Source organism: Alnus glutinosa, chromosome 7 (genome assembly GCF_958979055.1).
Source record: "Alnus glutinosa chromosome 7, dhAlnGlut1.1, whole genome shotgun sequence".
NCBI lineage: Eukaryota > Viridiplantae > Streptophyta > Magnoliopsida > Fagales > Betulaceae > Alnus > Alnus glutinosa.
Genome location: NC_084892.1, coordinates 10,195,682 through 10,223,047, shown reverse-complemented (window position 1 = coordinate 10,223,047; position 27,366 = coordinate 10,195,682). Strand labels below are relative to the sequence as shown.

The 27,366-nt window shown below is 35.2% G+C and overlaps 2 protein-coding genes across 5 annotated transcripts; one reads left to right on the top strand and one right to left on the bottom strand.

Moving 5' to 3' along the window:
• The first annotated feature begins 3,199 nt into the window (after positions 1-3,199).
• LOC133874109 (uncharacterized) lies at positions 3,200-8,360 on the top strand. Of its 4 annotated transcripts, none has more exons than XM_062311940.1 (8): positions 3,200-3,312; positions 3,550-3,750; positions 3,946-4,051; positions 4,890-5,072; positions 6,540-7,028; positions 7,517-7,597; positions 7,672-7,739; positions 8,112-8,360. In XM_062311940.1, exons 2-7 carry the CDS (start codon positions 3,703-3,705, stop codon positions 7,734-7,736), a joined length of 972 nt encoding a protein of 323 aa, XP_062167924.1. In that variant the 5' UTR covers positions 3,200-3,312; positions 3,550-3,702; the 3' UTR covers positions 7,737-7,739; positions 8,112-8,360. The 4 variants fall into 4 exon arrangements, with proteins under 4 accessions (XP_062167924.1, XP_062167925.1, XP_062167927.1 ...); XM_062311941.1 differs by lacking the exon at positions 3,200-3,312 and adding an exon at positions 3,319-3,465; XM_062311943.1 differs by lacking the exon at positions 3,200-3,312 and adding an exon at positions 3,335-3,434.
• Positions 8,361-9,063: 703 nt separating this feature from the next.
• LOC133873230 (cystathionine beta-lyase, chloroplastic) lies at positions 9,064-25,383 on the bottom strand. Its single transcript, XM_062310963.1, has 14 exons — positions 25,279-25,383; positions 22,316-22,537; positions 21,408-21,573; positions 21,188-21,300; positions 19,750-19,820; positions 19,535-19,626; positions 19,227-19,314; positions 19,037-19,148; positions 15,637-15,733; positions 15,460-15,541; positions 12,319-12,436; positions 11,320-11,427; positions 11,133-11,235; positions 9,064-9,471 (listed from the first exon to the last, which is right to left on the bottom strand). Exons 1-14 carry the CDS (start codon positions 25,381-25,383, stop codon positions 9,296-9,298), a joined length of 1,653 nt encoding a protein of 550 aa, XP_062166947.1. The 3' UTR covers positions 9,064-9,295.
• Positions 25,384-27,366: the final 1,983 nt, after the last annotated feature.

The following is a 27,366-nucleotide window of genomic DNA, read 5'->3' as shown; positions in this document are numbered from 1 at the left end:
TACCCTAAAACTGCTATCCGCATCCGCATATGCGGATAATGGATAACAGATAGTTGCGGATAGCAGATGCAGGCTTTTAAATATATGTCCACATGTATACCCCCTAGTGGACTTCTCAACTTCCTCAACAAGATTGTATTTTTTTTTTTTTAATGCTTTTATCACATGAAATGAGTAACTTAAAGTAGATTGTTTTTGTGTGTATAAGTATATTTAGATGAAATTCATAATACATGTATGTGTGTGAAATAGGTTGATTTTGTGTGTGAAAAGAAAATGTGCCTTTTATGTTTATGAAGGTAAAATTGTGATGAAATTTAAGAGAAACTAACGGCATGTTTGTGTGTTATATTATATTGTATTATATTTTATTATGTTTGAAAAAATTGTTTAAGTGGGTTTTTAAAGTTAAAATTGCAAGCGGGTTTACTTGACCCGCTTTTTGACATGTTTTTAACCAAACTTAAAAAAATTTAACCCAACTAAAAAAAAAATTAAAAAACGAAAGATAAAAAAAATAAAAAATAAATAAAAACCCAGGGTTGGTCGAGCCACCCTTGGCCATCTAAGGGTGGTGGCTGAACCACCCCTAGGTGTCCGAGGGTGGATCGGCCACCCTCAAAATTAATGGGGGGTGGCTCTAGGGAATGGTTTGGCGTGCCCAAGTGATTTCGGGGGTAGTCAACCACCCCCATCTAATTCGGGGGTGGCTCAGCCACTCCCAAACAGTTGTTGGGGGTGGTTGGCCACCCCTACTGGTGTTTCAAAAACCACCAAATTTTGTTTTTTTTTTTTTTTAAAAAAAAAAAAATCATTTTTTTAATTTTTTTTTAAAAAAAATCATTTTTTTAATTTTTTAATAATAAAAAAATCATTTTATATATATTTTTCTCAATTATTTACACTTCCAAAACATTTTTTCAAATTTTGTTTCAAATTCTCTAAACCATCCAAACATAATTTTAAAACTCAAATTTTTTTAGTATTCACAATTTTAAACATAATAGAATATAGTAAAATATAATACAAAAAATGAAACACCCAAACGAGCCCTAAGAATTCTTCTCCTCCCCGGCCCTCCCTCTACCCAAGTTAATTTGAGTCATTAGATCTAAGAATTACATAAAATGAGATAATAATTCCCTTCTTAAATTTCTATTTTCTTGTGTGGAAGAATTTCATCCCGCCTAACTAAATTAGGGGTGGCCATTCGGGTTGACGGTTTGGGTTCGGGTCGACACCGTTTGACACGCCACACATTAAGGGCCAAACTGAACATGACCAGCGACCTAATTTGACCCAACCCGTTTAAGAAACGGCTCGACCCATTTGTCACTTTTGGGCCCAAAAAAAAAAAAACCGACATGTTTGACCTAACTGACACGATATATTTGACCTGTTACGACCCAAACATGACCAGTTTGACTCGTTTTAGTTTGTATTCATCATATATATATATATATTATATTTTGTATAGAGTCTACTAGAAGTTGATATTCATGAAAAAATAGTTAAATTGTGGATAGGATGGGACCTACCAGATTATTTTGCTTTATACACGTCATGGTCATGTTAATATATATGTTGGAACAAGTTGACAAATTCGCTTAATCATCATGTGTACAAAAGATTAATTGACATTAATTAAGAAAAAGGTTCCTCTTATTTATCAAGCATAACTGAAATTATGTTCTCATAAATTGTATTTTGAGAATATTATTTCTCCATAAAGTGTCCAATACGTAATTAGCACTAAAGTAATTATGAATTAGAATATTTCTAATACTTATACTTAAATTAAAAGTATTTCTAAATGTTAAAAAGTTACAATTGATGCCAAATTTATCTAACCCTTTCTGTTAAAATAATATGTTAAATTTTGGAGGAAAATAAGTAAAATGTCAATTATACTCCTATCTAAAAATAATAAATAGACTCCAAACCAACTACAATCAAACAATTCATCAAATATGTAAAGCAGTTAACATAAATATTTGGTTATGGAGTGGAAACTCTTTAAAATTTAAAAAGAAAAATCACTCTGAGGCAGCCAAACCTAATAAATCAATTAATACAAAGAAACAACGAATTACAAGATGTTCATACTTATAAAATCTTTGCAGTCGTCACACTCTTGAATTATAACAAGTGACCCACTTGTTTGCTTCTTTTTCAGAACCTCTTTAGAGTTATTCTTCTTAATCTTCCTTAATTGGAACATTAGTTGCCTTCAATTGTTCAAAGTTGATGGTTGAACTAAAAACTCTAAGTGAGATACATCGTAAATCAATCCAGGTCTAAAACCATTTCTTAGCACATAGAATTTCAGAATATAACTCTCAGTAAACTTCTGCTTGGAAACCTCTTTAAATAGGCTTTAGAAACTCTAATACAAGTCAGAATGGATTTCTATGCGACAACGTCCGTATAGGTTATTACTGCATCCGAACACAACAAAGATAGTAAACTTTTTGTAACATCGGTTCGAACAAGAAAACCATTTGTCCAAACACAAGAAGAAAAATAGACTTCCTGTAAGTTCTGTCTGGACATGGTTTCTGGCATTCCGGACACATGAGGAGAATTGATCTTTCTGTAAGTCCTGTTGGACACGGCTTCTGGTTGTCCGAATACATGAAGAATTCTGAACTTTCTGTAAGTCTTGTCCTGACACGGCTTCTGGCTGTTCGGACAGACTAAGTTTTTCTTCTCAAAACTTACAAACTTCTGTTACTTGAATGAAGCCAAAAAAATAAAACTAATACAGTTAAGCGTTTGGCAAAATCGCAGTTTAGCCTTTAAAATTATGCGTTTTCAAAAAAATACCTCCTTACTTGCAATTTGAAAACGTAGATTTATCAATTTTTTAGAAACGCAATCTCAAATGATCTATATTATGCAATTCGGTTTAAAATCATATTTTTTATCTACGAAATCGCAATACCAAATCGATTATAGATTTATCAATTTACAAGAATTTTGCAACATGCTTTGTACTTTGTAGCATAATTTCACCAACTCCAAGGGAACATTTTGTCATAGAGAAAGAGACCTTGCCTTTGACCGAACATTGACCCCATATCAACGACGGATAAGATGGTAAACACGACAGTCCAAATTGTTTGATCTTCCCAGTCGGCCCTACCTTAGCCACGTGTCACTATTCCGCTCTAATAGCTCTATCACCCCCCCAAAAAAAAAAGAAAAAAAGAAAAGCCCCAGAAAATCTTTTATAGTGTCACAAGTTGATCTCAGCGTTCCATCATAAAAAGCAAGCACCTGCGTGACCTTCACAATCTCCATTCATTTCCGGTAAGATCGAGCGAATCCCAAATTTCTCGAACCTCTCTCAAAAATTCCGTCGTTCTAATTTCGAATTTCCTCTGCAAACGTTTTTTCCAAGTCGTATTGTGCCAATTGATTCATATCACGGCGTATTCAAACCCTCGAATTTCATGCCGCTTTGTATATATATATATATATTTATATTTTTTTCAGCTTTTTTTACCGGTCGATATTTAGATTTGTTTTTGACTCTTTGCGCATTAGGGTTCGAAAAGCTCCGTGTGAAAAGCTGAAGTGGAGGAGCTTTGGCGTGCAAATTAAGCTCTCAATATTTTCACTGGATCATTGCGGTTGCTGTTATAATTTCTCCTAGTGTTTTTGCGCGAGTGTTGTTGGAGTGCGGAGCTGCCTCCGAATATGTCGAGTGGATCCGTTAGAAGGGTCTCGCGGCAAGATATACAACTGGTAAACTGTTATTGTGCTTGAATTTCAAAATTGTTTTTTTTTTAATTTTTTTTTCTTCTTTAACTGCTCTTTTGAATTGTGGGAATTCTTTGTGAATTATTTCCTTAAGAGTTTGATTTATTTGTTTGAATCATAGAATGCTGTTCTGATCAATGATATATTTTTTTTTTGGCGCCTATATGTGTCTGATTTCAGGTGCAAAATCTTATAGAACGATGTCTTCAGCTATACATGAATCAGAAGGAAGTTGTGGAGACGCTGTTGGATCAAGCCAAAATAGAGCCTGGTTTTACAGAACTTGGTAACCATGAGTACTTATTTGATTGGCGGGCGTTATGTGCATTTTATTTTTTCTTTTTAATGTGCAAAACATATATGAGTTGGTTTACTTTGCATTATTCCCTTTTAATGCAACTGCTAGAATTTACAAGAATATGGGTTTATTTCTCTCTCCAAAACGCTGAAATTGCTGGATTAAAAATTAATTCGCTGATTTTTTTTTTAATATATATTTTTGACAAGTTAGTGTAAGAAGAGGTAGAAAATTAACTTCTAGAATTACATAAGTCAAAAAAGTTAAGAAAAGAGGAGAAACGATAGCATGTTGAAGGTCAGTTGCTGAAACAAATCTTCTATTTTGCAGGCTGAAGCTTTACATTCATGCTGCTTTTAGGGCTTTCTTTACAGCGTTTAGGGTTTTTGTTAACTCAATTATTCAAGATGGAGATACCCCATGTAGCTATCTTATGTGTTTACCAAGTAATTTTGACTTTTTAACTTTGAAAACAATGTTGTATCTTAAAAGAACTTTTTTCTCATTGGCACAATGGGGTATTGAAGTCATCAGCCAACTTGTTGCAATTGGGGATTGGTGTACTGCTACAAACTTATAGCTCTAGTCTTTTACTTGAAAAAAATATTGCTTTTGTTGTTGATTCATGAATCAATGATGAGATATCAAATCCAAATTTCATAAATTTCTCACTGTGGTTTCAAACTGGTAAATTTGTAACATTGGAGAAATAACTTTTGAAATTTGAAAGCTTTTTTCCCACTCTTAAGTACTTTATTTGTAAATTCATATGTATTTGTTGTGTCTTTCTTCCCTTCACAAACTTGGTAACTTGCTCGTCTTTCAGTTTGGCAGAAGCTTGAAGAAGAAAACCGAGAATTCTTCAAGGCGTATTATCTTCGTTTGATGGTGAAGCACCAAATAAATGAATTCAACAGGTTGCTTGAGCAACAGGTGCAGTTAATGCGTCAGATAGATCCAACTGGAGTTGCTTCATTACCTACTTCAAATGGATCTCATATCTCACCCTGTAAGACCTTATTCATGTTTACTAATGATGGTCATTTCTGTAATTTGTAGAAGTCCATTTGGCCCAGGGCCATACTTCTAGGTTTGGTTGTGTCTGTAGCTTTTAGTTTTTGTAAGTTTCATTTTACTGTTGTCAGTTCCTGTGCAGCCCGGATCTTCTTCCTTTTATTTCTTATTCTGTACCGCAAATCATGTCTTTTTTGTTGCATCATTAAATTAGCCCCAGAAATACAGCCTTTCAGCTTCTGCTTGAGTTTCTGGCTGCTTTCCTAAATGAAAATGTTCTTTTAATCACTGGATTACAGACAATTTGCTTTGTCATTAAAAATATAGAGTTCTTTTCTGCTCTTAGAGATGAATATTATAGCATTAAGACTTGTATTCTTCCCTCGCACATTTGTTTTTCTATGTTTCTTCTTTAGTTCTTTTCTTTCAGTGTCATCTCTTGTATACTTGCGTGCTAGTATTCAACCGCACTTTTCTTTAATTAATTTTCCTAATCATAATTATTACTACTATGGCTGTTGCTGCTGCTGCTGCTACTACTAGTAATAGTAGTAGTAGTAGTACTTATTAAGGAACTTGGATGGTCACTAGAATTTTACCTAAAGAAAAAATACGGTTTACTAAAAATTTTTAAAAAATTGGTGCGATACTATAGAAGGTGTCGCTAGTTCTTTTAAGTTCGAGAACATGCGAAAAGTAGAATGATATGAGACAGTCTAGAGAGAGGAATAGGAATGGTCTTCAATTTTATCTTGTCCAACTGTGACTTGAACTTCAGCTTGCACGACCTTGACCACATCTTGTCATTGTATTACCGTGATCAGTCGGCCACTGTTGCAGTAATCTGATGTCAACCATGGGAGTAATGTGGTGTAGGTACAAGGTTGGTTGGTTATTTTCTAGGGATTAATATTAAAACATTATATTTTGAGTAGTCCTTTATAGTCTCTCCTTTTTCTTTGCAATTGTGATAAATGTCGTGTAGTTTCTCAACCTTGTTTGAGTGGGTCCTACTTGATTATTGTAAACTATGCTTGAGGAAGAAAAAGATTGCTAAAGTTAAATTGATGATTATGACCAAGTGCACCAGATGAATAAAACTAAGTTGGGTTTTTTAAGAACAAGATGAAGGTCATTGGTCAAGGTACTGAAAAATGTCAGAAGACAAGTGATATGTCTAGCTCCTAGACAACCCATCAGCAAGTGATATGTCTAGCTCCTACACCTCTATTAATGTGGGTTAATATTACTTGTCCTTACCCTTGTAATGCAGCCTAAATTTGCTAAAAATGTTATATGGTAGTCTGGGATGGATTTATAGGATGCTCAGGAGGGCTCTAAGGCCCCCCTGCTAAAAGTTTTCCAGGATCTGTTACCAGCACAAATTGTTCCTAGTTACATGCCTCTTATGGGATGTTAAAATTCCTTCGGATTGGCAATTAATAGTTACATTATTTGACAGTGCACCAGAACTCAGCTCGCTATGCCCCCGAGCATGCAAGATCGGCTGTGAAGGCAGAAAACATCCACCACCCTATGGGTCTGAGTTTACCTAATACATTTGCTAATGGTGGATCATTATTGAACCCAAGTATGCACACTGCTCTGGAAATGTCTACTCACGCTAGTAGGCTTGATGTCCCACCAAATCTGCTATCAGCTCAGAGCTTAAATGTGGGTATGATTCACGGGATAAATGGGGGAATGATCAAATCAGAAACTGGATATACAGGGAGTTCTACTTACATGTTCGATTCTGATGGAAATGTCCCAGAAGTGCGTCCAACAATCGGGGATACATCTGTTGCATCTTACACTAGCGTAGAGTCCAATGCACAACCCTTGACTGAACCAATTCTGGATGCGGACACTTCTTCATTTGGATTTTTAGGTCAGATTCCTAGAAATTTCAGTCTCTCAGACCTGACAGCCGACTTTTCTCAGAGTTCTGGTTTGTCTTCTCTCTCTCTCTCTCTCTCTCTCTCTCTCTCTCTCAATATATATATATGTATCTGTGTGTGTGTGTGCACTTTTCTTTCTTTTGGCTCAAGATTACTGTTTAAGTTAAAGAGGCAGCTGGAACTCAGCCAGTTTATCATGGATTAACAGTTCAGTTCATAAATTCATCAGAAAAAGAAAAAAAAATAGTTGTCTTAGTGAAAATGCATAAAAGATAAAACAAATAAACGTGCAGATGCTCACAATAATAGCCTGGTAGGTGGAAATGCTGACCATGTTATGAGTTCAGTTGATGATGTCAACTTAAAAGCTTGGCATCACCTGTATGCACGAGTTTTTGTGTAGCTTTAATCAACTGAAGTTACGAACAGGATCTTGTTAGCATTAGAACATGTGTGAATTTACGTGTATTAGTAGCTTTTATCAATTCTAAAACATTGATACATGTTGTAATAATGTCTATAGTTCTGTAAATGTCAGATATACTGGAGAGTTACCCTCGGTCACCCTTCCTTGATTCTGAAAACTTCCTTGATTCTCGTGATAGGGGAGAACATCAAGGTTAGTCTTTTGCCAAACTTTTCATGTCTGTCATGTTGCAAAGATGGAGACTGATATTGTGTTTTGGCCTTCAGGAGACACTAGAAGGTTGGACACTATATCAGAAGGTTTGAGTTATGATGACTTTGGGAGTGAATAGTGGGTAAGCTATATCTACTTGTATTCTGTTCAGAAGAATATATATACATCACAAAGCAAGTTGCCAACTGCGATGAAGAAACCCGGATCCAGATCCGGATTCCCAGCAAATTAGCTGCTTGGATTGTCAGCAATTCAGGAAGCTAATTGTGAGAGGATCCCTTATGGACTCACCTGTCCGAGCAGGTTTTGGTCTGCCCGGGCAGGTGTGCCCATAGGGGTCCTCTCACACTTGCAATCCAAGCATGCAAGTACACTGAATCACAGTCCCCAAAAAACCCTTCGTTTCTCTTGCACATTTGTGACACTTTCTAGTCTTTTGTTAAAAGGCCCAATAGCATTTGCTAACTGTTCTTCCCGTGGTTTGTTTCTACAGGTCTAACAGCACCCCCCAAGTAAAGAAGTGTTTGTATATAGCATTTTCGAACGGGAGAAACCAGATTTTAAACCCCTTAAAGGTGTTGATTGGTGTGTAGAAGTTCATGTACATTGTAATGTATTTGTAAGAATTGACATTTGGAGTGCTTTGCTGGGAAAAGAATTTGACCCAAAAAGAACAAGAAAAAGAAAAAAAAGAAATTAAAAGCAATAATGCAAATGGGAATTGATGTATGTGATCTTACCAGTCTTTGTCCAGAAACAAATACCGGTAATTTGGCATGCGGTTGATGGATTTGTGGACAGTTTAAACCATGCGTTCCTTTAGGAATTGGAGGGAGAAAGAACTTGGCTTGCATTGTCAATCACAAGTATACACGTAATTATAGTCATTTTATAGAAGAACCTTATTGGTGCTTTCTCTCATTATTATTGGATTTAAGAAAAATTAATCATCGAGTCCTAAATGTAATCCAGAACCTTGTAAATTAATTTTTATAAATGTTTCTAATTAGCATGTCATTTATAAGCTCCGCGTGTGAAGTATAGCACCTGTTACAGATAAAATTTGTGTGGCTGAACAGGTGGCAATTAGCAAGAACATGATCTTCTCTATTTCAAAATGAAATGAAAAAGAACCACTTCAAGTTAAATGAAAATAATCTACTTCACGGTAAGATTAGATTTTACCATTACAAAGATTTCACCGTTACTATTTCATGGTCAAGTTCTTAGTATATATGAAATGTTTATATGATATATAGCATTATTAATAGAATATGATCTCTCAATGAAATAATCCAAAAGAAAATTCAATCGTTTCCGGCATAAAAACAATTACACGAATTTTACGTCTGCTTTTAGAGAACAGGTTTTCACAAGCTATGGCCCACAAAATAAAAATGAGTGATAATTTAATAAGTTCCAGTCTAGAGGATCTAAGCAGATCATGGAAGAATCTCAAAAATTTCATTTTTCAAAGATTCCTTTGACCAGCATATAAAATACTCGCATTTCCACAAAATAGTGATTCGGGCTACATGCATTTCTTCCTCAAATATGGATACATATATCTCAAAAGCAACTGAAAAGTATTTTTTCTTTTCAGAAGAATCCAGAGTAGAAATAAGAATATGATTAGCACGTTAAACATTTGAAGCTGTTTCAGGTTCCCTTGAGCACCTACAGAGGCCCAGTTCTAAGTGCATTGTCCAAATCAGCAATTAAATCACTCACATCCTCTATCCCCACTGATATACGAACAAGATCTTCAGTTAAACCTCTGGCCTCACGCACTTCAGTTGGTATGCTTGCATGGGACATAAAGCAGGGCATGCTTATGAGGGACTTCACACTCCCTGCAAATGAGAAACCACATAAAAAACAATTACAAAAGCTTAAACATTTTCTCAAAAACTATTCTAAACTCCACACAACAGAATGTTAACACACGATTCCAACCAGATCTTTTCTTGAAAAAGTTTACAACCAGATATCCTACAATGAATCAACATTAGTGTACTCAAATTGGCTGCTCAAATCAGTTTTATAGGAAATCTCCTACTTCTCTTTTAGTTGTTTACTTAGATATTATTTTGGAAGTAGATGGGTGAGAGAAACCACGTGGTTTTTTTCAAAGTGAGAAATTGACAAACTCCATAACTCCAGATTTCTAAAAAAAAAAATTCACAAGTAAAGCAAATTTATTAAAAGCACAGGGGGCACAAACCAAGCACACAAGACATACAAGAGAAAAACACCCAGCAAGATTAAGAACGGGGAAAGAAAGCACAAAATTCTACAAAGTTAGAGATATTGAGAAAGGTGTTAACAGAGAACCACTCAAAGAGGGATTTAAGAAAACAAAGGTGTAGCTCTGAATTCGTCTTCTCCCAATCCATGTAATTGTTTCATTATTCTTATTTCCAAGTCTTTTTGTTGCATTCCCTTACAAGAATAAACAACCGCCAGCATTTGGTGCAGCACCTGCATTTTGGTGCATTCTTCTTTCTTTCCTTGGTCTTTCTTTCTGTCATATTCCTAATAACTTATCCAATTACAACGTAATAACTGCTAATGCACCTTTCTTTTATCAAATCTCAGGGACATGGTCTAATCATGAGGGCAGTATTTTATCATGGTGTTGGATCCAAAGTTTTATGGATTCCTTCTTTGTTACTGGGGTTGACCCCAAAGCCAAGATGTTTCAAAACGAGGAGGCCATAGAGAAACTATTTTTTATTCCTATGTCTCAAACTTCGAGAATTCATCTCTCCAAATGCACCACATTAAACAAGTGAAAACATTCAAAAAATATTAAAATCATTCGGAAAAAACCTTCATTTTCAATATACCATGAGCTCCACCACTCGCCTGGGCATAACATAGTCTACTCCAAACATCTGAAAAATCATATTTCACAACCCTCTTCACGATATCACAGTGAAGAAGCATGTGATCAGGAGTTTTTCCGCTATTTTTACCCATAACACCAATCAATCACTACGTTGCAACACTTGCGAGGATTATCCAGAGTTTTGTCAACGCTACATATTAATATAGTGAAATTTCAAATTTAAAAGGAAACACATGTTTACCAATTTTCAAAGGCAGAGAAATAACTCACCCTTTAATTTTCTCAATAAAGAGAACATTACTTATTATGCAGTTTTTTTCTGGCATTCTTTTTGTTCCATGTTCCACAATCTAACATGACACTGCAAAAATGTACTAGACAAGTGCAAATGCAAAGCACATAGAAGTATCACACAAAGAGACAGTTCGGTGGAGAGAGTGAGGGCACATTGGTAGATTTAAAATTGGGGATGGTTTGTAGACATATATGAGTTCTTGCGTAATATAATAATCAAGATTAAACGTTTCCATATTATCATCAATTTTCTTTAACCATGTGATGATACCTTAGAAACCGATCACGTAAAATTAAAATTTTCCCTTTCATGGTCTTTTCATTCTTTTTCAATGTTTGTGTGGAACTATAGGTGGAAAAGATGATTACCAAAACTAACAGTTATGCTGAAGTACTTGGTAGTCTCAACAATATGCTTTGAGAGTGTCCGTGAGCCCGTTAAAAAGCTAAGCACAGACCCTGCACCCTTTGCCTGCAAGAGGTGAACATATAAACATCTGCCAGTGGCTAGGGGTTATTGCAGTATCGATATTAGAAATCCATCTGATGACAGTACCTGAGAATAATGCAAGTCATGTCCAGGATGATCATGAAGACCGGCATAGTAAACTTCCTTCACTCGTGGATGGGACGCAAGAAATTCAGCAATCTTTTGGGCATTCTCCTGTCAAAGATGCAAAAGCAGCTGTTTTGAACAAGAAAACCCAAAGCAACAGAAAACATAGAAGAACAAAGGCAGCACTGAAAGAAATCATTTCCTTTTCAAGAATGAAGACAATGAGTTTAGCATTTGGAAATCATATTAAAGCTTAGTAAAGAACCAGGAAAACTATAGGGATTCACAAAAGAGAGGCTCAGTATATTCCTGGTCCTCACCATATGTTACTATTTATAGAAGTAAAATACATCATTCTAGAGGAAAGGACAGCTGGTACAGTATTCTAGAAATAGGGACACCTGATCCATTCCCTTTGGATTACAATACTACCCCCATTTTCTAATATTTCCCCTCAAGCTAGAGCATATATATCATATAAGCTCAACTTGGAACAAATAAACTCTAACTGATTACAACACAAAGACTTTGTAAATACATCTGCAAGTTGGTCTCCAAACTATTATCTTTTTCACCATACCCTTCACGTGTACTTTTCCAACGTACATCCTTATTCTTTTAAGGATAAGCTAGGAGAGTTGTATTGGAAATTTGAGATGACTAGGTATTAAATGACTTGTTTTTTTTCTAAAAGTGTCTATCTGGAAACTTGTGCAAACATTATGGAACAGAGGCATTATAAGATATTTACTAACTCTAGGGTCTATTCCAATGCTGTAACCAAACAAATCAATAGGAATAATAATTGTATTCTCAGGGATACTGATTCCTAGGAAAAGCAATTCCTATTCCTAACATATCTTGATTTTGCGTACCATTTGAATCAAATAAGTCGAAAATCCAATAAATACCACAACAAATAAACAAAAGCTCTATATCCTTTGAGGTCTTTAGAAAGAAAAATATAAAAAGGTATTTAAAGAAGATTTGAAATAGCACCTGTTGCTTTTCAACTCGTAAAGCCATCGTCTTAATTCCTCTTAAACAGATCCAGCAGTCAAATGGAGCTAACCCAGAGCCTTCTGCATTTTGTATGAAATACAAGTCTTTTGCCAAGCTGTAAAATATGAGAACAGTGGGTAAAATTATAGAAAGAAATGAAATGAGAATAAAATCCATAATAATAAATTTGGGACAAACATACAAAGATTAGGCAAGAAAAATGATAGCACAGAAATAACAAGTTATAACATATAACACCCAAGATAAAAAAGGATTACCAGATACTAGAGCGTAGAGCATGAGGAGAGCAGTAGTCAGAGCATGTGAATTTCAAATTGAACCTAAGGTACACAGCATCTCTCAAATGCATTTGTCCTAACGTACGCAAATATAAATATGGCACTTAACAAGTTAAGAAACAGGAGAATAACAATTGATAATATTTCTAGGTTTGTGGTACTGCGATAATCAACGGGTTTGGGGGAGCAATGAATGTATTTTACCACTAAACCCCAATTTGTTGTCAACCTTTATAGGTTGTCAACCTTGAAAATTAAGAAGGCAAAGAGCAGAGAATCTAAATCTCCTTATCCTCGTACATAACAGTTTGTTCCTTGTGGTTGGGAGTGAGGGAGGGAGATTTTTACTCTCTCTCTCTCTCTCTCTCTCTCTCTCTCACACACACACACACACACACACACACACACACCTGTAATGCAAGCATTCATAGGACTACAAACAGGGAATCTAGACTCACTCTAACCACCAAGCCAGTGTATTTTACCACTAAAGCCCAATTTGTTGTCAACCTTGAAAATTAAGAAGCCAAAGACACAGAATCTAAATCCCCATATTGCATAACAGTTTGTTCCTTGTGGTTCAGATGGAAGGAGGGAGATTTTTACACACTCTCTCTCTCTCTCTCTCTCTCTCACACACACAAACACACATGCAACACAAGCATACATAAAAAATAATAATAATAATAATACTAATAAAACTACAAGGAAAAACACCAAGGACATATTTGGTACGGGAAATAACAACCATTGAGAAAAAAGGCTATTACTGGAAATGGAATAAGATAGAATGGAATAGCTATTCCTATTCATTAGTTTGGCTGTAACACTGGAACAGAACTCTGAATATGTATTCCATTTGGTACAATGGAATACACCCGTGAATGGAATCATATCATAATCAAATTTCTTAATACAATTCTAATTTACACTTTCATAGACCTTCTTTTCTTTTCATTTTAAACATGTTATAACTGTAGGGTTTTTTTTTTTTTTTTTTCCTTCCCAATTCATGCCACACAAGAATACCCAATATAATCATATTCATAACCAGAGATGTCCCATGATTCTATTTGGGCCCCCATCATCTTGTCCAGAAGTCATTAGTACGGCCAGAATCTCTTCGTGTACAAACTGATCCTTTGTTTCAACAAGACAAAACTTCTCAGATATAAAACAGAATCTCTTCACCCATCATCTTCGTTGTCATTTTAGAATTTCAACTTTGTTCTCTTTTCCAATCAATTAGGAAGTGTTTTTTTTTGGCTAATCAAATTCCATTGAGACAAACACAACAAAACGAAAGTCTTTCTTCTACCAGTGCACCAAGAAGGATAGAGGAGATTGAAATTTACCGAAAAAGGATAGCTAGATTATGGACAAGAAGTTGAATTTCCCGAGTATCTTCTTGAAACACCAACACTCCAGTTTAGACAAAAGGCGTTTAGCATCTAAAATAATTGGTTGATCCACCAGCCAGGGATTGTCAAAATCATCCTCTAAAATAACTAGAGGGAAGCTAGAGCTTGGGCAGTCCATTCTATGAGGCAAAGAACCAATTTTTCCATGGGAATGGGCAGTAATTCCAAAGGGGTACCCAGCAGAAGCAGTACCCATCTAGGAAAACAGAGACCCAACTCTCCAAAACTAATCAATTTCAAGAAAAGAGGACAACTTGAGAGCTCACTTGCAGGAATGCAAATGAAGAGCGTCAATGTGGAAATACTCTGTCTTTTGAGGGGGTTGATAACGTCCAAAAATGTAACGATGAGAGATGAAAAGCCACAATATGCTTTTGATAAAAAACGACTGAGAATAAATATATTGGACGAGAATTTGAGCAACAGCTACAGAGGATATGAATAAAGCATAGGTTTTGTAAACCAAAGAGAATCGAACCCAGAAAATAAATCAAATAACAGAGTTTCTCAACAGCCATCTTAGCAACAACTGATGAAGAGAATTCTGAAAAGAAAAAAAAAATGGAGAATATTGATGAAGGGATTGAATTTTTACCTCTGAATCAATTTGAGGAGACAGTAATAGACAAAACAACATGAGAAAAGTGATGAGAGAGAGAGAGAGAGAGAGAGAGAGAGAGAGAGAGAGAGAGAGAGAGACCTGAGGGATTTTGTGCCAATTATAATTGGGGTTCCATTCCCAGCAGGAAAGGAATAGCTATTTCTCTCCTTTCTGAGGGGAATAGCACCTTTTGCATAATAGTTATTCCTATGGAATAGCTATTCCTAAAAATAATAACTAACCAAACAACGAAATATCTATTCCATTCCCAGGTCTATTCCGTATACCAAACGCACCCTAAGCCATTAGATGAATCAATATATATCCTGTATCTTAATTCCATTTCAAAATTAATCTCAAGGAGCAAACAAGAAATAGCATAAGAACCAAAGACTTTGACAAAAACTCCTGCAAAAGGGACTGGATAACTCAATGTTAGATAATGAGAGTAATAGGTAAACAAATAGATTGATTCTTAATCTATTTTTCATCATGGAGTTGAGTTTTCTTTTATTTATTTATTTTGGAACCAAGTGAAACTTGCATCAGACCACCATCATGAAAAGCTTCTACAAATTTTGAACTACAAAATCATGCTCTTAAGGTTTTCAGTCCATAAATACATCAAAGCATGCTATTTTAGTCAGCTACAAGGTTAACACTCACTTCCAAATGGGTCATTAATTTCCAACAAATGAAATGATTTCTTTTTATAATAAGGAAACATATGAAATGAAATGAAATTAAAATAGTAGAAAAAAAAATCAAAGATGTATGCTATATGTTCAATCTGAAAGCACTGAGCAAGAGATACAACCTTTCCCCTCTCACAGCAAGCACACCCGCCATGAGATCACTATGTCCAGCAATAAATTTTGTAGCCGAGTGCATAACAATATCTAAAAGGAAGAAGGACCAGTAAATATACAAGATTCTAAGGAGAAATATCTTAATTGGTAAAAAACCAACTTTACATCTATAGCATTTTGATAACCTGCTCCAAGTGTCAGGGGTTGTGACAATACAGGGGACATTATACTATTATCCACCAACAGAAGAGCACCATGTGCATGAGTCATCTCTGCTATTTTCTGGAAAGTGATCAATTACCCAATAGAAAAACATTAGAAAGAAGCACCTTCCCATATTGATTATGATTTTATCAACAGAGAGAGAAACCTAAAACGGAATAATGTACCGAAAGTTCTTATTAAATAAGATGAAGGAACAAATCATAAAAATAAGTAACAAAGATTTACATCTACAAAGAAATGCCTAGCTTTTAGTTATTATGAACACATCTCCTAACACTATCAGCAATAATGTTCAATTGCCAAATGCTAAACCACAATCAAAGTATAGTCAACAATAAAATAATTACAAATAAGCAATTATAACTGATGATAAATTACTTTTAAGGAAAAACACGGTCTCAAGAGCGGACTTCAAACTTTAAAGATAAATTATACCAGACTTAAAAAACTTTAAAGGCTACCCACTCCACTGATCTCCATATATGACGCCAACTACCCTTCTCCAAAGAGCCTCTCTCTCATAGGTGTAACGCCATAACCACTTCCCTAGAAGGGCTCGGTTGAACATAAGCAAATTTTAAACCCCCAAACCATCTTCAATGATCAGAGAACAAAGCTTGGGCCAGCTAACCAAGTGGAATTTGACCTCTTCACCCATACCACCCCACAGGAAATCTCGCTTAACTTCTCAATTCGACTGGCAACGGTAGCCAGGAGGGGAAACATCAACAAGAAGGTTGGCAAGTTTGACAAAGTGCTCTTGATAAGGTAATCATACCCCCTTTAGACAAGTATAACCGCTTCCAACCAGCCAAGCGACGTTCAACTTTCTCAATAATGTCATTCCAAATAAGTTTGGCTTTAAAAGAAACACCCAGAGGAAGACCAAGGTACTTCATAGGCAAAGACGAGGCCCTGCAACCCAAGATCCTAGCCAAACCTTCTATGTTATTGATCAAACCTATGGGAAACAATTCTGACTTAGCCAAGTTGAACTTCAAGCCCGAGGCAGCTTCAAAACACAAGAACAAGCATCGCGAATGACGGAGGAGATCTGAGTTTGCCTCACAAAAAATTAGAGTGTCATCTGCAAACAGAAAATGAGAGATATCAAGTCCACCAATACTCCCAGTCCCCACAGAGAAGCCAGACAACAAACCCCCACTCACTGTAGCAGAAATCATCTAACCCAAAACCTCCATCACAATGACAAATAGCAGAGAAGGCAGAGGGTTATGTTCAAATCTCTCTATATTAGGATGACAGCTTACAACTCTTGTTTTTCTAATTGTTTAGAATTTTTGGATATGTGTTCTTCCTCTCCCTAATTGGGTGTCTCTTGAATACTTCTTGTATACTTGTATTGCGCCTCTTTGCTTTCTAATGAGATTGACTTATTTATCAAAACAAAAAAATTTACACCAACCTCTCTTGAGATTTGACCTCCTATTTTCAGAAATAAAATGTTCATCTCTAAGCATTTCACCACTTCATCGAAAATTCCTTCTAACCCTACCATACTCCAGCTTGGTAGTTTCCACTACCTGTCCAGCGTTGAGCCTTGGGATTTGACGGTGGACTTAAAAAGCCACCCACTAACGCTTTCCGCCCAATCACAGCAGTTTCCCTAGGCTGCTATCCTTTTTTTTCCTGATTTTCGTAGTCATCTAATCAGTCTTCTTAGTAACCAATAATTGAAAGTTACTTTAGATGAAAATTCACTTTGAATATATATGTGTATGTGTGTGTGTGTGTGTGTGTGTGTGTGTATATGTTGTCATAATTTGTAGTGGCACATAACCAATGGTACAATGAATCTGTTTTATAATCACAAACCTCAAGGAATGGTGAGTCATTTCCACAAATAAGAGGTAAATCTCTTATATTTGCCGAAACCTTCAGGGAGGTTGGTGTAGTTTACTTAATATCAGAGCTAAAAATCTCTAGAAAACACAATCTTTTCATATTCAAAAAGTATGAAAGGTTTATATATAGAGGAAGAAACAACAGTATAATTAATTCTATGTCCTTGGCCAATGAATTATTACTTGACATTATTAATCATTATAATGCAAAATTCAATTATTCTTATAATAATACTAATAAAAACTATTACTAGTATTCTCTCACGCCCAACTCCCCATCAGTCAACCCAACTTCCTCCCTCTCTTTAAGTCAGTCAATTTACTAGCCTAAACCCTAACTGAAAAGCCTTGGTTGAAAGAGACCCTTAGGTGAGAACTCCCTCCCTCCTTCAACCATGAGATTAAGTAAATTTAGTCGCATAAACTCCAGGCTGGAAAGCCTTGGTTAAAAAACGGAGGCTTCCATGAGATTAAATCAAGTCTTATTAAAAGCATAAGGCACCCTTAAGTACACCGGAAGTATACAAAATGAATCACTTAACTAGAAAGAGAAAAACGAAAAAACGAAATCAACATAACTAAGCGACAGTGGGGACATTAAAGCCACCGTTCAAAGATACAAAGTATGAACAAGAAGCTAAAATATCCTCCAAGAAACTCTCCAAGTCTTCGAAACGCCTATTATTTCTTTTCTTCAAAACACACCAAAAAAAAGACAAATCGGCACCATCTTCCAGATTGCAGCACTTTCGTGAGAATTTAGACTTTAAAATGATAAGCATAAGGGAAAGGACAATCTCAAAGAGAAAGTATTTACTTAAAAGAATGCAGATAATTTTTAGGCTTTGTACTAATACAAATCCAGGTTTATATCAGCTTCTATGACTTTCATCAGCTCCAGGAAGCTAGATGCCTATTTCCATAGAGGAAATACTTTTTTCCTCTTATTTTACAAATCCTAGTGTTAACAATGGTTTGAGCCTGCCATGTCAGCCTTGATAAATTTATAAGCTGTGCTTCTTATCCAACGAGATAAAGTCAACAAAGAGATGCATCCAATGTCCACAATCTGCAACATTCTTTACATTACAAACCCTGGTTCTGAACTCTTAGATTTAAACCTCAAAATATAGATATCTTAAGAGTGAACTATAAAACACAACACAAACCATGGAATAACTAATTACGAGATATTCATAACTAGAAATTCAGTCTGAAAAACTAAAGCTTTTTTAAATCTCTATCCTGCAAGAAAGTCTCAGTTTATGCCATCCACCCAAGAGAATGTCCCTCGGTATCTTGGCCACCTTCTCAAGCAGCATTACCAGGAAGTCCCTTTGTTTCACATAACATATAAGCTATTAAGCATCATATCTTGGCAGATGAATAGCCAAATAATTTATTTCTCTTTGTTACTTATGGGCTTGCCACAAATAAACAACCAAGTATAGCAGTCAATAACCTAATTTCATGATTTTAGAACAAGACATCATACTCTAATATCAGATATTTGCAGTCGAGGGTTGGTTGGACTCTCCAGCCACACAAGCTTTGTGCTTGGTCCAATGGCAGCCACAACCTCATCCAAATCAGTTGTATTTACTCGCCTGCACATTGCAAGCTTTATAAAGTAAAATATCACTTGTAGTTGAATTATGACGAACAAAGGAGAAAGAAATACTAACTTCACCACTATTCCCCTTTTTGGAATTACTTTTGACAGCAACCGATCAGAACCACCATACAGGTCATCTCCAGCAACAATTTCCTCACCTAAAAGGTTAATTAAAATGAAAATTTTCAGACAAGTTTAATAATTTGCAATCAGCAACCAACAGAAAAATCAAATAAGGATTTTTTTTTTTTTTCCAATGAGTAAGTGCATACAAAGAGTAGCACAAAAAATAATTAAACCTGCACAGACAACGGGTTTTTGTATGATATGAAACTTCAAGAAACTAAAATATAAGAAATTAATGACACTGAAAAGAACCAGTTCCAACAAGATGAGAAACAGCAGCCAAAGCAGCCATTCCACTAGTGAAGCAAAATGCTCGATCAGCTTTATCAAGTTTCGCCAGGAGGCTAAGAAACAGAGAGTTTAAAGCTCATCAGAAGCAGTGAAACAGAAAAAAGCACAAGACAAGTCCATTCAGAGATCGACAAAGCTGATTCAACTGCAGTTGTACACCAAGCAAAAAGTCTCACCTTTCTAGAGCATCCCGTGTAGGATTCCCACTCCTGGTATAATCATAGGGGCCATTTTCTGTTGCTGAAGGCTGCATAACAGAGTATTAAAGGCATGGCAATCAAGATACTGTAGAGCATAGATAAACACATAGGATTGATACTCAATGAGCACGCTCCTCATTTGAGATATAGACATCCAAAGTCCAGATGGGTTCAAAATTTCATGCTTTTATGCATTCGACCCATTCAAAAGCACAATCCTTGTGTGCGTGTGTTTGAGTTGTGTGCCAAGATGATTGTAGTTACTGCCAAGCATGAACCCATGGTTCACACACCACTCTTAATTCAGTCCATCTAAAAAGTAAACAGATATTTTCAGTGATTTAAACTTCTAAGGGCCTGTTTGGGATTGCATTAAGGAGCTTATCGAGTACTTTTGGTACATAGAAAGCTGTGCAAAGCAAAAACTCTCAATAAACAAGGGGAAAAGAATTTTTTTTTTAATTTGGGAAAGGTTTGACAACAATTGAGTATGCATTGATAAACTTCAATTGGTCTTGGACAGGAAAAAGTAGCAGCAAAAAGGAAAGCTAAATCGCATTGGCAAAGAAGTTAAGGAAAGTGTGATATAGATTGAAAAGAGGAAGAGTTTGCCTATTACCTAATGAGAACATCGTGTGTATCAACATTTCTTCCCCCTTTAAAAACATAGCACATTAGAAGAAGAAAAGAAATTAGATGAGAAGGAAGAGAAGACCTCCTTCAAGATGAACTACGATTACAAAGTGAAGAGCACAAACGAGATACACTAAGGAGACTCCCATATTGGAGATGATCAAAGGTCATCCATGACCTCCCTTAATCCACTTAATGACATCACCAATTACGCCTTTCACTGAGTGAATCAGATAAAGTTCCTAGATTTTCCTTCTTTCCAACCCAATAAACCACACAACTAGCTGTAACTGCACAAAATTGTTCAACAGCTCAAATACTTTCATAGTACTTAATAACTCCCAAGGCATATTTACCAAGGCTTCTCTCTCCCTAATACACAAACAAACAAAGGATTTAACCCAATAGTTCTTGTTACATAAACTTAATTTAAGCTGCATAATCATGGTCGTGCACTGCATTTAACTTCTTCAATTAATAAAACTCAGGTCCCTCTCTTCCAAGCCATATTTACACAGGCTAGACTCCAATGGTTTTTATTTTATAAACATAATTTAAGTTGCAAAATCATAGTACTCACCGCATTTAACTTCTTCAATGAACAAAACTGATGCCTCTCTCATATAGAATTTAACCCAATATTCTTTACTTTATAAACATAATTTTAATTGCATATTCATGGTCCTGAACCACATTTAACTTCTTGAATGAGTAAAACTCATGTCCCTCTCTCCTGAATACTAAAAGATACAAAATTTTGTGAGAATTTCTCGAGTATCACCTGCTTAAAAGTAGCTGTTTGGTAAAGTGGTGTGCTCATTGCTTCGTAAGGATCAAATTTGTTCTCAAAATTCAGCAGCATCGTTGAAATACTTGGCTCCTTCACCTCCAATTCTGCACCAACAAAACAAAACAACAACCGCAATATGATGAAAACCATACATTTGGATAGCATCAAGAAAACAACAGATTTTGAAGCATAAATACAACACCACGCATACCATTTAAGCACTCTGCAACACCGTCAACCAACGCTGATGTTCTAACATCAATTTCTCTTTCCATCGAACAACTCAATTTGAATGACCTCCCAACCAACCGGTTCCCCTTAAAAGTTGCTAATTTATTGAACCCAAAACCCACCAAAAAGTTCCTTGACGTTAAACCCTGAAGAAACACCAATCAGAATTAGAATCAAACCCCCCAAAACCGAGGAAAACAATTAGAAAAAAATAAAAATAATAATAATAATAAATAATGATGATGACAAATTGGATGCTTTTTTCGATTGTTTGTCTTTCACAGAAAAATATGACGTCAAATTATTTTATAATTATAGTTTTCTCCACTTCCACGACCAAAACAATAAAACCTGGACTACATTTTTTTGCTTTTTTTCTTTTCCTACATTTTCTCCTCAAGTGGTAAACAGGTTAACCCAGATGATTTATAGATAAAAAGAACAAGACTTAACCCAGAATCCGAAGCTCACCAAGAAAGTGGACGGATCTATAAAAGTAAACAAGTTTGAATTTCAAGTCAGATATTGCATTAGTTTTCAAAATTTCGAAAATGCAGTTCAACTAAACAAAATAGTCACATCATCTTCAAAAGCATGGATGCTACAACGTCAACCCATTTGTCAAAAAGTGTTAATTTCTCTGCGACCAAACTGAATTCATCCCATCAAAGGCAAATAACGATTTAACAAACAGAATCACAAGGCAGAAACCCTTTGATAAGAAAACCAAATAAAACAAGAAGATTGTGATTACAATTCCTCAGTCTCCTTAGTTTCCACGTTTTAAATTTTCATATGAACTACGCCAATCTCAGGCTCTACACATCTATAAGAGTGCGAATGTTTGAATTCCAGCACAAGTTTTCAAGGAAGTCTTAGGACTCTTACGCGGCCGTTGAGATCAGTGGTGACGGAGCGAGAGAAGGGCCTGAGAGAGCTTGAAGACATGGAAGCCATGGTTGAAGTGGAAGGAGCTAGGGTTTTGGGGGTTTGGCTGCTTGGGGAGTGTGCAGGAGCGAATGTGTCTATATTTGTTGAACACAGACGCCATTTTAAGTTTGGTACATCGACGGAATTATATTTGTTTCTCTCTCTGGTCTGCTTCTGGTTCTAGCGAAGTGGCTCCTGTTTTTTTTTTTTTTTTTTTTTTTTTGTTACTATTATTCCTAAAAAAAAAAAAAATAATGTTATAGCATAATTGATTATGTTTTAAAAAAAAAATAAAGAGAAAAGACCATAAAAATATAAATTAGAATTGTATTATAAATATGTTTTAGGAAATTCAATTACAATATGATTCCATTCACCTAAATATTACATTGTACCAAACAGTAGAATGTGTATTAAGTGTTTTACTCCCGTGTTACAATCAAATTAATGAATATGAATAACTATTTCACTCAAACTTCTTTCATCCTCGGTAATAACTATTATTTTTTTCAATGAAATACTCATTATTTGTACCGAACTATTCCAAAACTCCTCCAAGGCCATTTTCAAGTAATGATTGCATTTTTGTGGTCATGTGTTTAGAGGGGTAGACCTTGTATTTGAACCCAAAAAGGACTAAGATTGATGTCATTTTCTTCGAGGGTAAGGATTCTAGAGTTTGAGAATAAGGAGTGAGCCACTGGTTGAGAATACGTTCAAGGTGGCGTGTGGGTTGTTGTCCAGATAATCAACTCCAGAGAGGGGGTAAATAGGGTTGATTGTAAACTTTTCCTTTAATAAAAATTATACTAAATAAATAACTTAAAGCAACATAAAATGCAATATAATACAGAAAATATCAATATGATCACAATAATAAAGAGATAGAGAAAGAGATTCAAACTCGGCGATTTATCGTGGTTCGGTCTCCCTAACTTACGTCCACTCCTCAAGCATACCATTAGATATTTCAATCCACTGAACCAAACTTCTTGCAGATGGAGTTCAAGCCTTTATACAGCAAGAACACACTGTTCTTTTTGAAGATGTGGAATATCTTCTTCTCACCTCACAAAGGTTACACCAACCCTTTTAATACAATTGATTGTGCATAGGATTTGAGATTTCTCTCACAACAATAATTCTTCTTTTTGAGAATGATATACAAATAAAGCTCATAGAATAATAACTCTTCTTTCTAAGACTATAACTCTTGAATGAATTGAACTTGAAAATGTTTTGAGGAAGATGAATGTAAAAAACACTTGAATGCTTGAATTTGGAATAGTAAGTTCTGTATTTTTAAGAAGAGCTCCGTCCATATATTTATAGCCTATATACAAAATATAGTCGTTTGGAATATAGTCTTTTGGCTTCAATGAGACAGATTCAGGAACTGATCCCGACCAATAGCCTTATTTATATTGAAAACATTTACTTTAAGTTTACAATGTAAATAAGAAATTACCCCTGTTTGGATTCAATAAAAAATAGTAGAAAATTGAATTCCCACTTAATCAAAATGTCAAAATCCAATTTTACTACAAAATACGATTTCTAGCAATTTATTTACAAATGATTCATCTAGTAAACCAATGTAACTTTATAATAAAATCTCATAAAATCGTATTGGCTATTTAATGTGTAAGGAACAAAAACTAGTAATTTGTTTTTGAAAAATACTAATTTAGAGAAAAATCATTTTTCACACTTAGCCAATTTTTCATGAAACCTAAGTTTAATGCACCTTCGTATCTATTATATAAAAAACTCATATATGAAATGCATGAAAGTTCCTCATTAAAAGGTAAAGAGCCTCAAGAGTTCAAACATAAAAGAGCTTTACAGGAATACTCTAATGAAACAGAAATTCTTCAACCTTGAATTCTTCAGTGCTTAATGGATTCTTACTTTGAATTCCAAATCGCTTTAGTTCTTTTTGGTCCTTTGAGAATGTATGCTCAAATGTTTCTTGCAAGTATCATACTTAAAATAAATACATTAGAGCAACAATATATAATTTGTTGTCATCAAAACATTTGCAACAAGCTTGGCCTTAGCGTTAACAAAGGAGAATAAAAACTTGTTTGGTTCCAACTCTTCTACTGATAAAAGTTAGCAAAGCTCCAAGCTTTAATAAGGGTGACACAAACCATTTGGGGGTTTAGGGATTTTTGTACAATAGTTCTTCCTACAAGGGGCTAGTTTTTGTTTGGATCGTTTATTGGGTGACAACTTCAAGTTGTGGAAAGGGGTCTTCCCAACCCAAAGCTTTTGTTTGTGAGATTAGGTTTTCTTCGTAGGGGTTGCGAGGATCTGATGCAGCATGACATCGTGGGTCACAAAGATAAACAATAAGAGACTCACAACACTTTTTGAAACCTAGATTTTATCTAAGGTTTGAGGCATAAAAGAGAAAAACTCAACTTTGATTAGTTCTTATTGATAAACTGATCAAACAAAATTCAACTCCTTTATTACAACACAAGCTACGTATTTATAGCTAGTAGAAAGATTACTTGGGGCCAAGGAAAACAAATCCAAAAAGGAAAATGACAAATAAAACAAATCATAGTTATATTTGGAAAGTCGATAGTGGACAAACTAGCTAATTAGATTTTGCAATAAATTCGCCATTAAAAGAAAAGTCCACTCTTCTAGAAGCTTCATCATTAATGCGTTAGATTATTGGATTTTGTCTTTAGAGCATCTCCAACAAGCTCTTTATTACAAAGTTTTTTCCAAAATTTGGTTATCTTAAAAAAGCCCAATTTAGCAAACTCTGGCGCACAAGTTTGCACAAGCTTCATGTGCTATTGAATTTTTTTTTTTTCATTTTCACATTCTCTTCACGCCTTTTCTTTTCATTTTTCCTCTCCCTTTTCGCTTTACTTTTCCTCCTGATTTTTCTTGTTGTTCACTCTCCCTCTCGCAGCACGCCCCAGCTCCACAGAAGAACCAAAAGAAGCAACAAAGCAACCGAGATACCTCGGCAACGCTGGATGCTCTGCCGCTTCTAGCTCCATCGCCTGCTTTGGTACTGCTCTCTCTCTCTCTCTGCTATAGAATACAGGATACACAGACTATTAACTATCTTTTATCATTGATTTACACTTGAGCTACACTGGGTGAAGGTTTTGTTATGAAAAATTTCAATTTTTTTAAAAGATTTGATATTTTTTTTTTTTCATCTGGGTATTTTATTTTATGCACCTACTTTAGAGATTTTGATGATTTTCTACAACTTGGAACTTAATACTTGTTGTATTGCCATAGTTGTTAAATGGGTTTTTGGATTGATATGTTTGGTGTTTTGGAGAATAATTTTACCCGCTGATTGTGTTTGATCTAGTGTCTTTGATTTATTAAGGTATGAATCTCTCTCTCTCCCTTCGATTTCTCCTGTTCCCATAGCTCTTCGATTTTCTCTTCTTTCACGCTTCACTTTTCCTCTTCAATTTTCTCCTTTAAATTTTTGCAAATGGATGATAAGCAAAATGGCTTGTGATTTGTAGAATTTGGAGGGGAGCCCGTGAACCCATACAATGCAAGCTACTATCACTTGCTTCAGTACCTCTCTCTCTCTGCATTTACATACCCATGTCCATTAAATTGTTTGATGTGGGCTTCTTAGGTGTGCTCTAGTTTGAGACATTCTCTACTATAGATGTTGGGTTGAAAATTGGGTCTGATATTGGTTGAATGTTTTGGAATGGTGTAGCCGATCGGGTTTTATATTGATTGCTTTGTAGCATTTGTTAGGTTACAAAATATTAGCTTATAGGGAATAAGGGCCAGGGTCTACATGAAAATGTATATGCTATCCTTCTTGGTGAGGGTGAAGGTGAGACTCTTTATTGTTTCTTAACTCTATTTACCCTTTCTATCCTTCTTAGTTCCATTAGTTTGTGGTGGTGGTTCTACTGTTGGGCTATTTGGACTGATCTATTTTTGTGGTTAGTTAGTTTAGTTTTCATAGACAATTGCTTCCTGTCTAAACATATTATGCATGGTTATGTGACTGATGTTGATACTTTTAGTCTGTTTTTAAGTCGTTTGATGCATATTTTCGATGTTTTCTTGATGTTTTGTTTGAGTTTAGCTTATGTAGAAGTTTTGTACATTCAATTAACATATGATTAAAGCGTAGAGCTGCATTGCTCTATGTTTCCTTACAGTTACACACATGTTCTTTGCATGTTATGGAGGAAAATAAGTTGGGATAAGTTTTGAACTGTTAAGCATGCTTGTTTGAATTTTGAGAATGAAATGCCAAAATGTTGAAGTTTTGAACTGTCTTAGGATATTACTTAAAAAGATTAGCATGGTTCAATTGGTCTATGTTTGCAACATTATGCAAGCATGCAAATGTGCTTGAGTTGAACTTTTCTACATTTCAGCAGTGTTGTTTGTTAGCTTTGAGGTGAGTGAATAGTCTGTAAAAGATTTCAGGTTGTCCAGTTGTTCAAAATGATACAATCATCTTTTCAACAAGTGGGTCGAAAGCATTTGATCATTTGCAATTCTATTACACACGTGGTCATCATTTTGTATGTATGAGAGATATACATCTTGTATTGTTAAATGCCTTTCTAAATTGTAGCATTGCGTGAGGGTGCTACATTTGTAGACATTTTGTTGGCAGTCCAATCATGTTACTCTTTTAATTTTCAATTTCATCATCCTCAAATGGTATTTTTCATAGAAATGGTTTAAGTGCTTACTTATTGTCAAACTTCATTGCTTTCAAAATTTTAGTGATCCTAAGAGCCTATGGCATCTTGCAACCAGTAGAATATGTTATTAGCTCAAGTTTTCGAGTTTTAACTTGAGTTTCCATTGTGATGCTTCAAAGTTTATCAACCAATGGTTTTTTTTTTTATCTTCTTCTTTTTTTTCTTTTTCTTTTTCTTTTTTTCTTTTATTTTTTATGGATTAGCATCTTTGAATTGTATCTCTTCCATGCTTGGAAGATACTATATCTGTCAACATTCCGTTGCCTTCCCAAT

Bases quoted from the DNA above. Each gene is read 5' to 3' on its own strand.
- LOC133874109 (XM_062311940.1), top strand. From the start codon at position 3,703: ATGTCGAGTGGATCCGTTAGAAGGGTCTCGCGGCAAGATATACAACTG. The intron at 7,029-7,516 runs GTTTGTCTTCTC...TGTAAATGTCAG, and splicing joins CGACTTTTCTCAGAGTTCTG to ATATACTGGAGAGTTACCCT. The intron at 7,598-7,671 runs GTTAGTCTTTTG...TTTGGCCTTCAG, and splicing joins TGATAGGGGAGAACATCAAG to GAGACACTAGAAGGTTGGAC.
- LOC133873230 (XM_062310963.1), bottom strand. From the start codon at position 25,383: ATGGAGCTAGAAGCGGCAGAGCATCCAGCGTTGCCGAGGTATCTCGGT. The intron at 11,236-11,319 runs GTACTGTCATCA...CACCTCTTGCAG, and splicing joins ATGACTTGCATTATTCTCAG to GCAAAGGGTGCAGGGTCTGT. The intron at 9,472-11,132 runs GTAATCATCTTT...TCTCATTTGCAG, and splicing joins CAGCATAACTGTTAGTTTTG to GGAGTGTGAAGTCCCTCATA.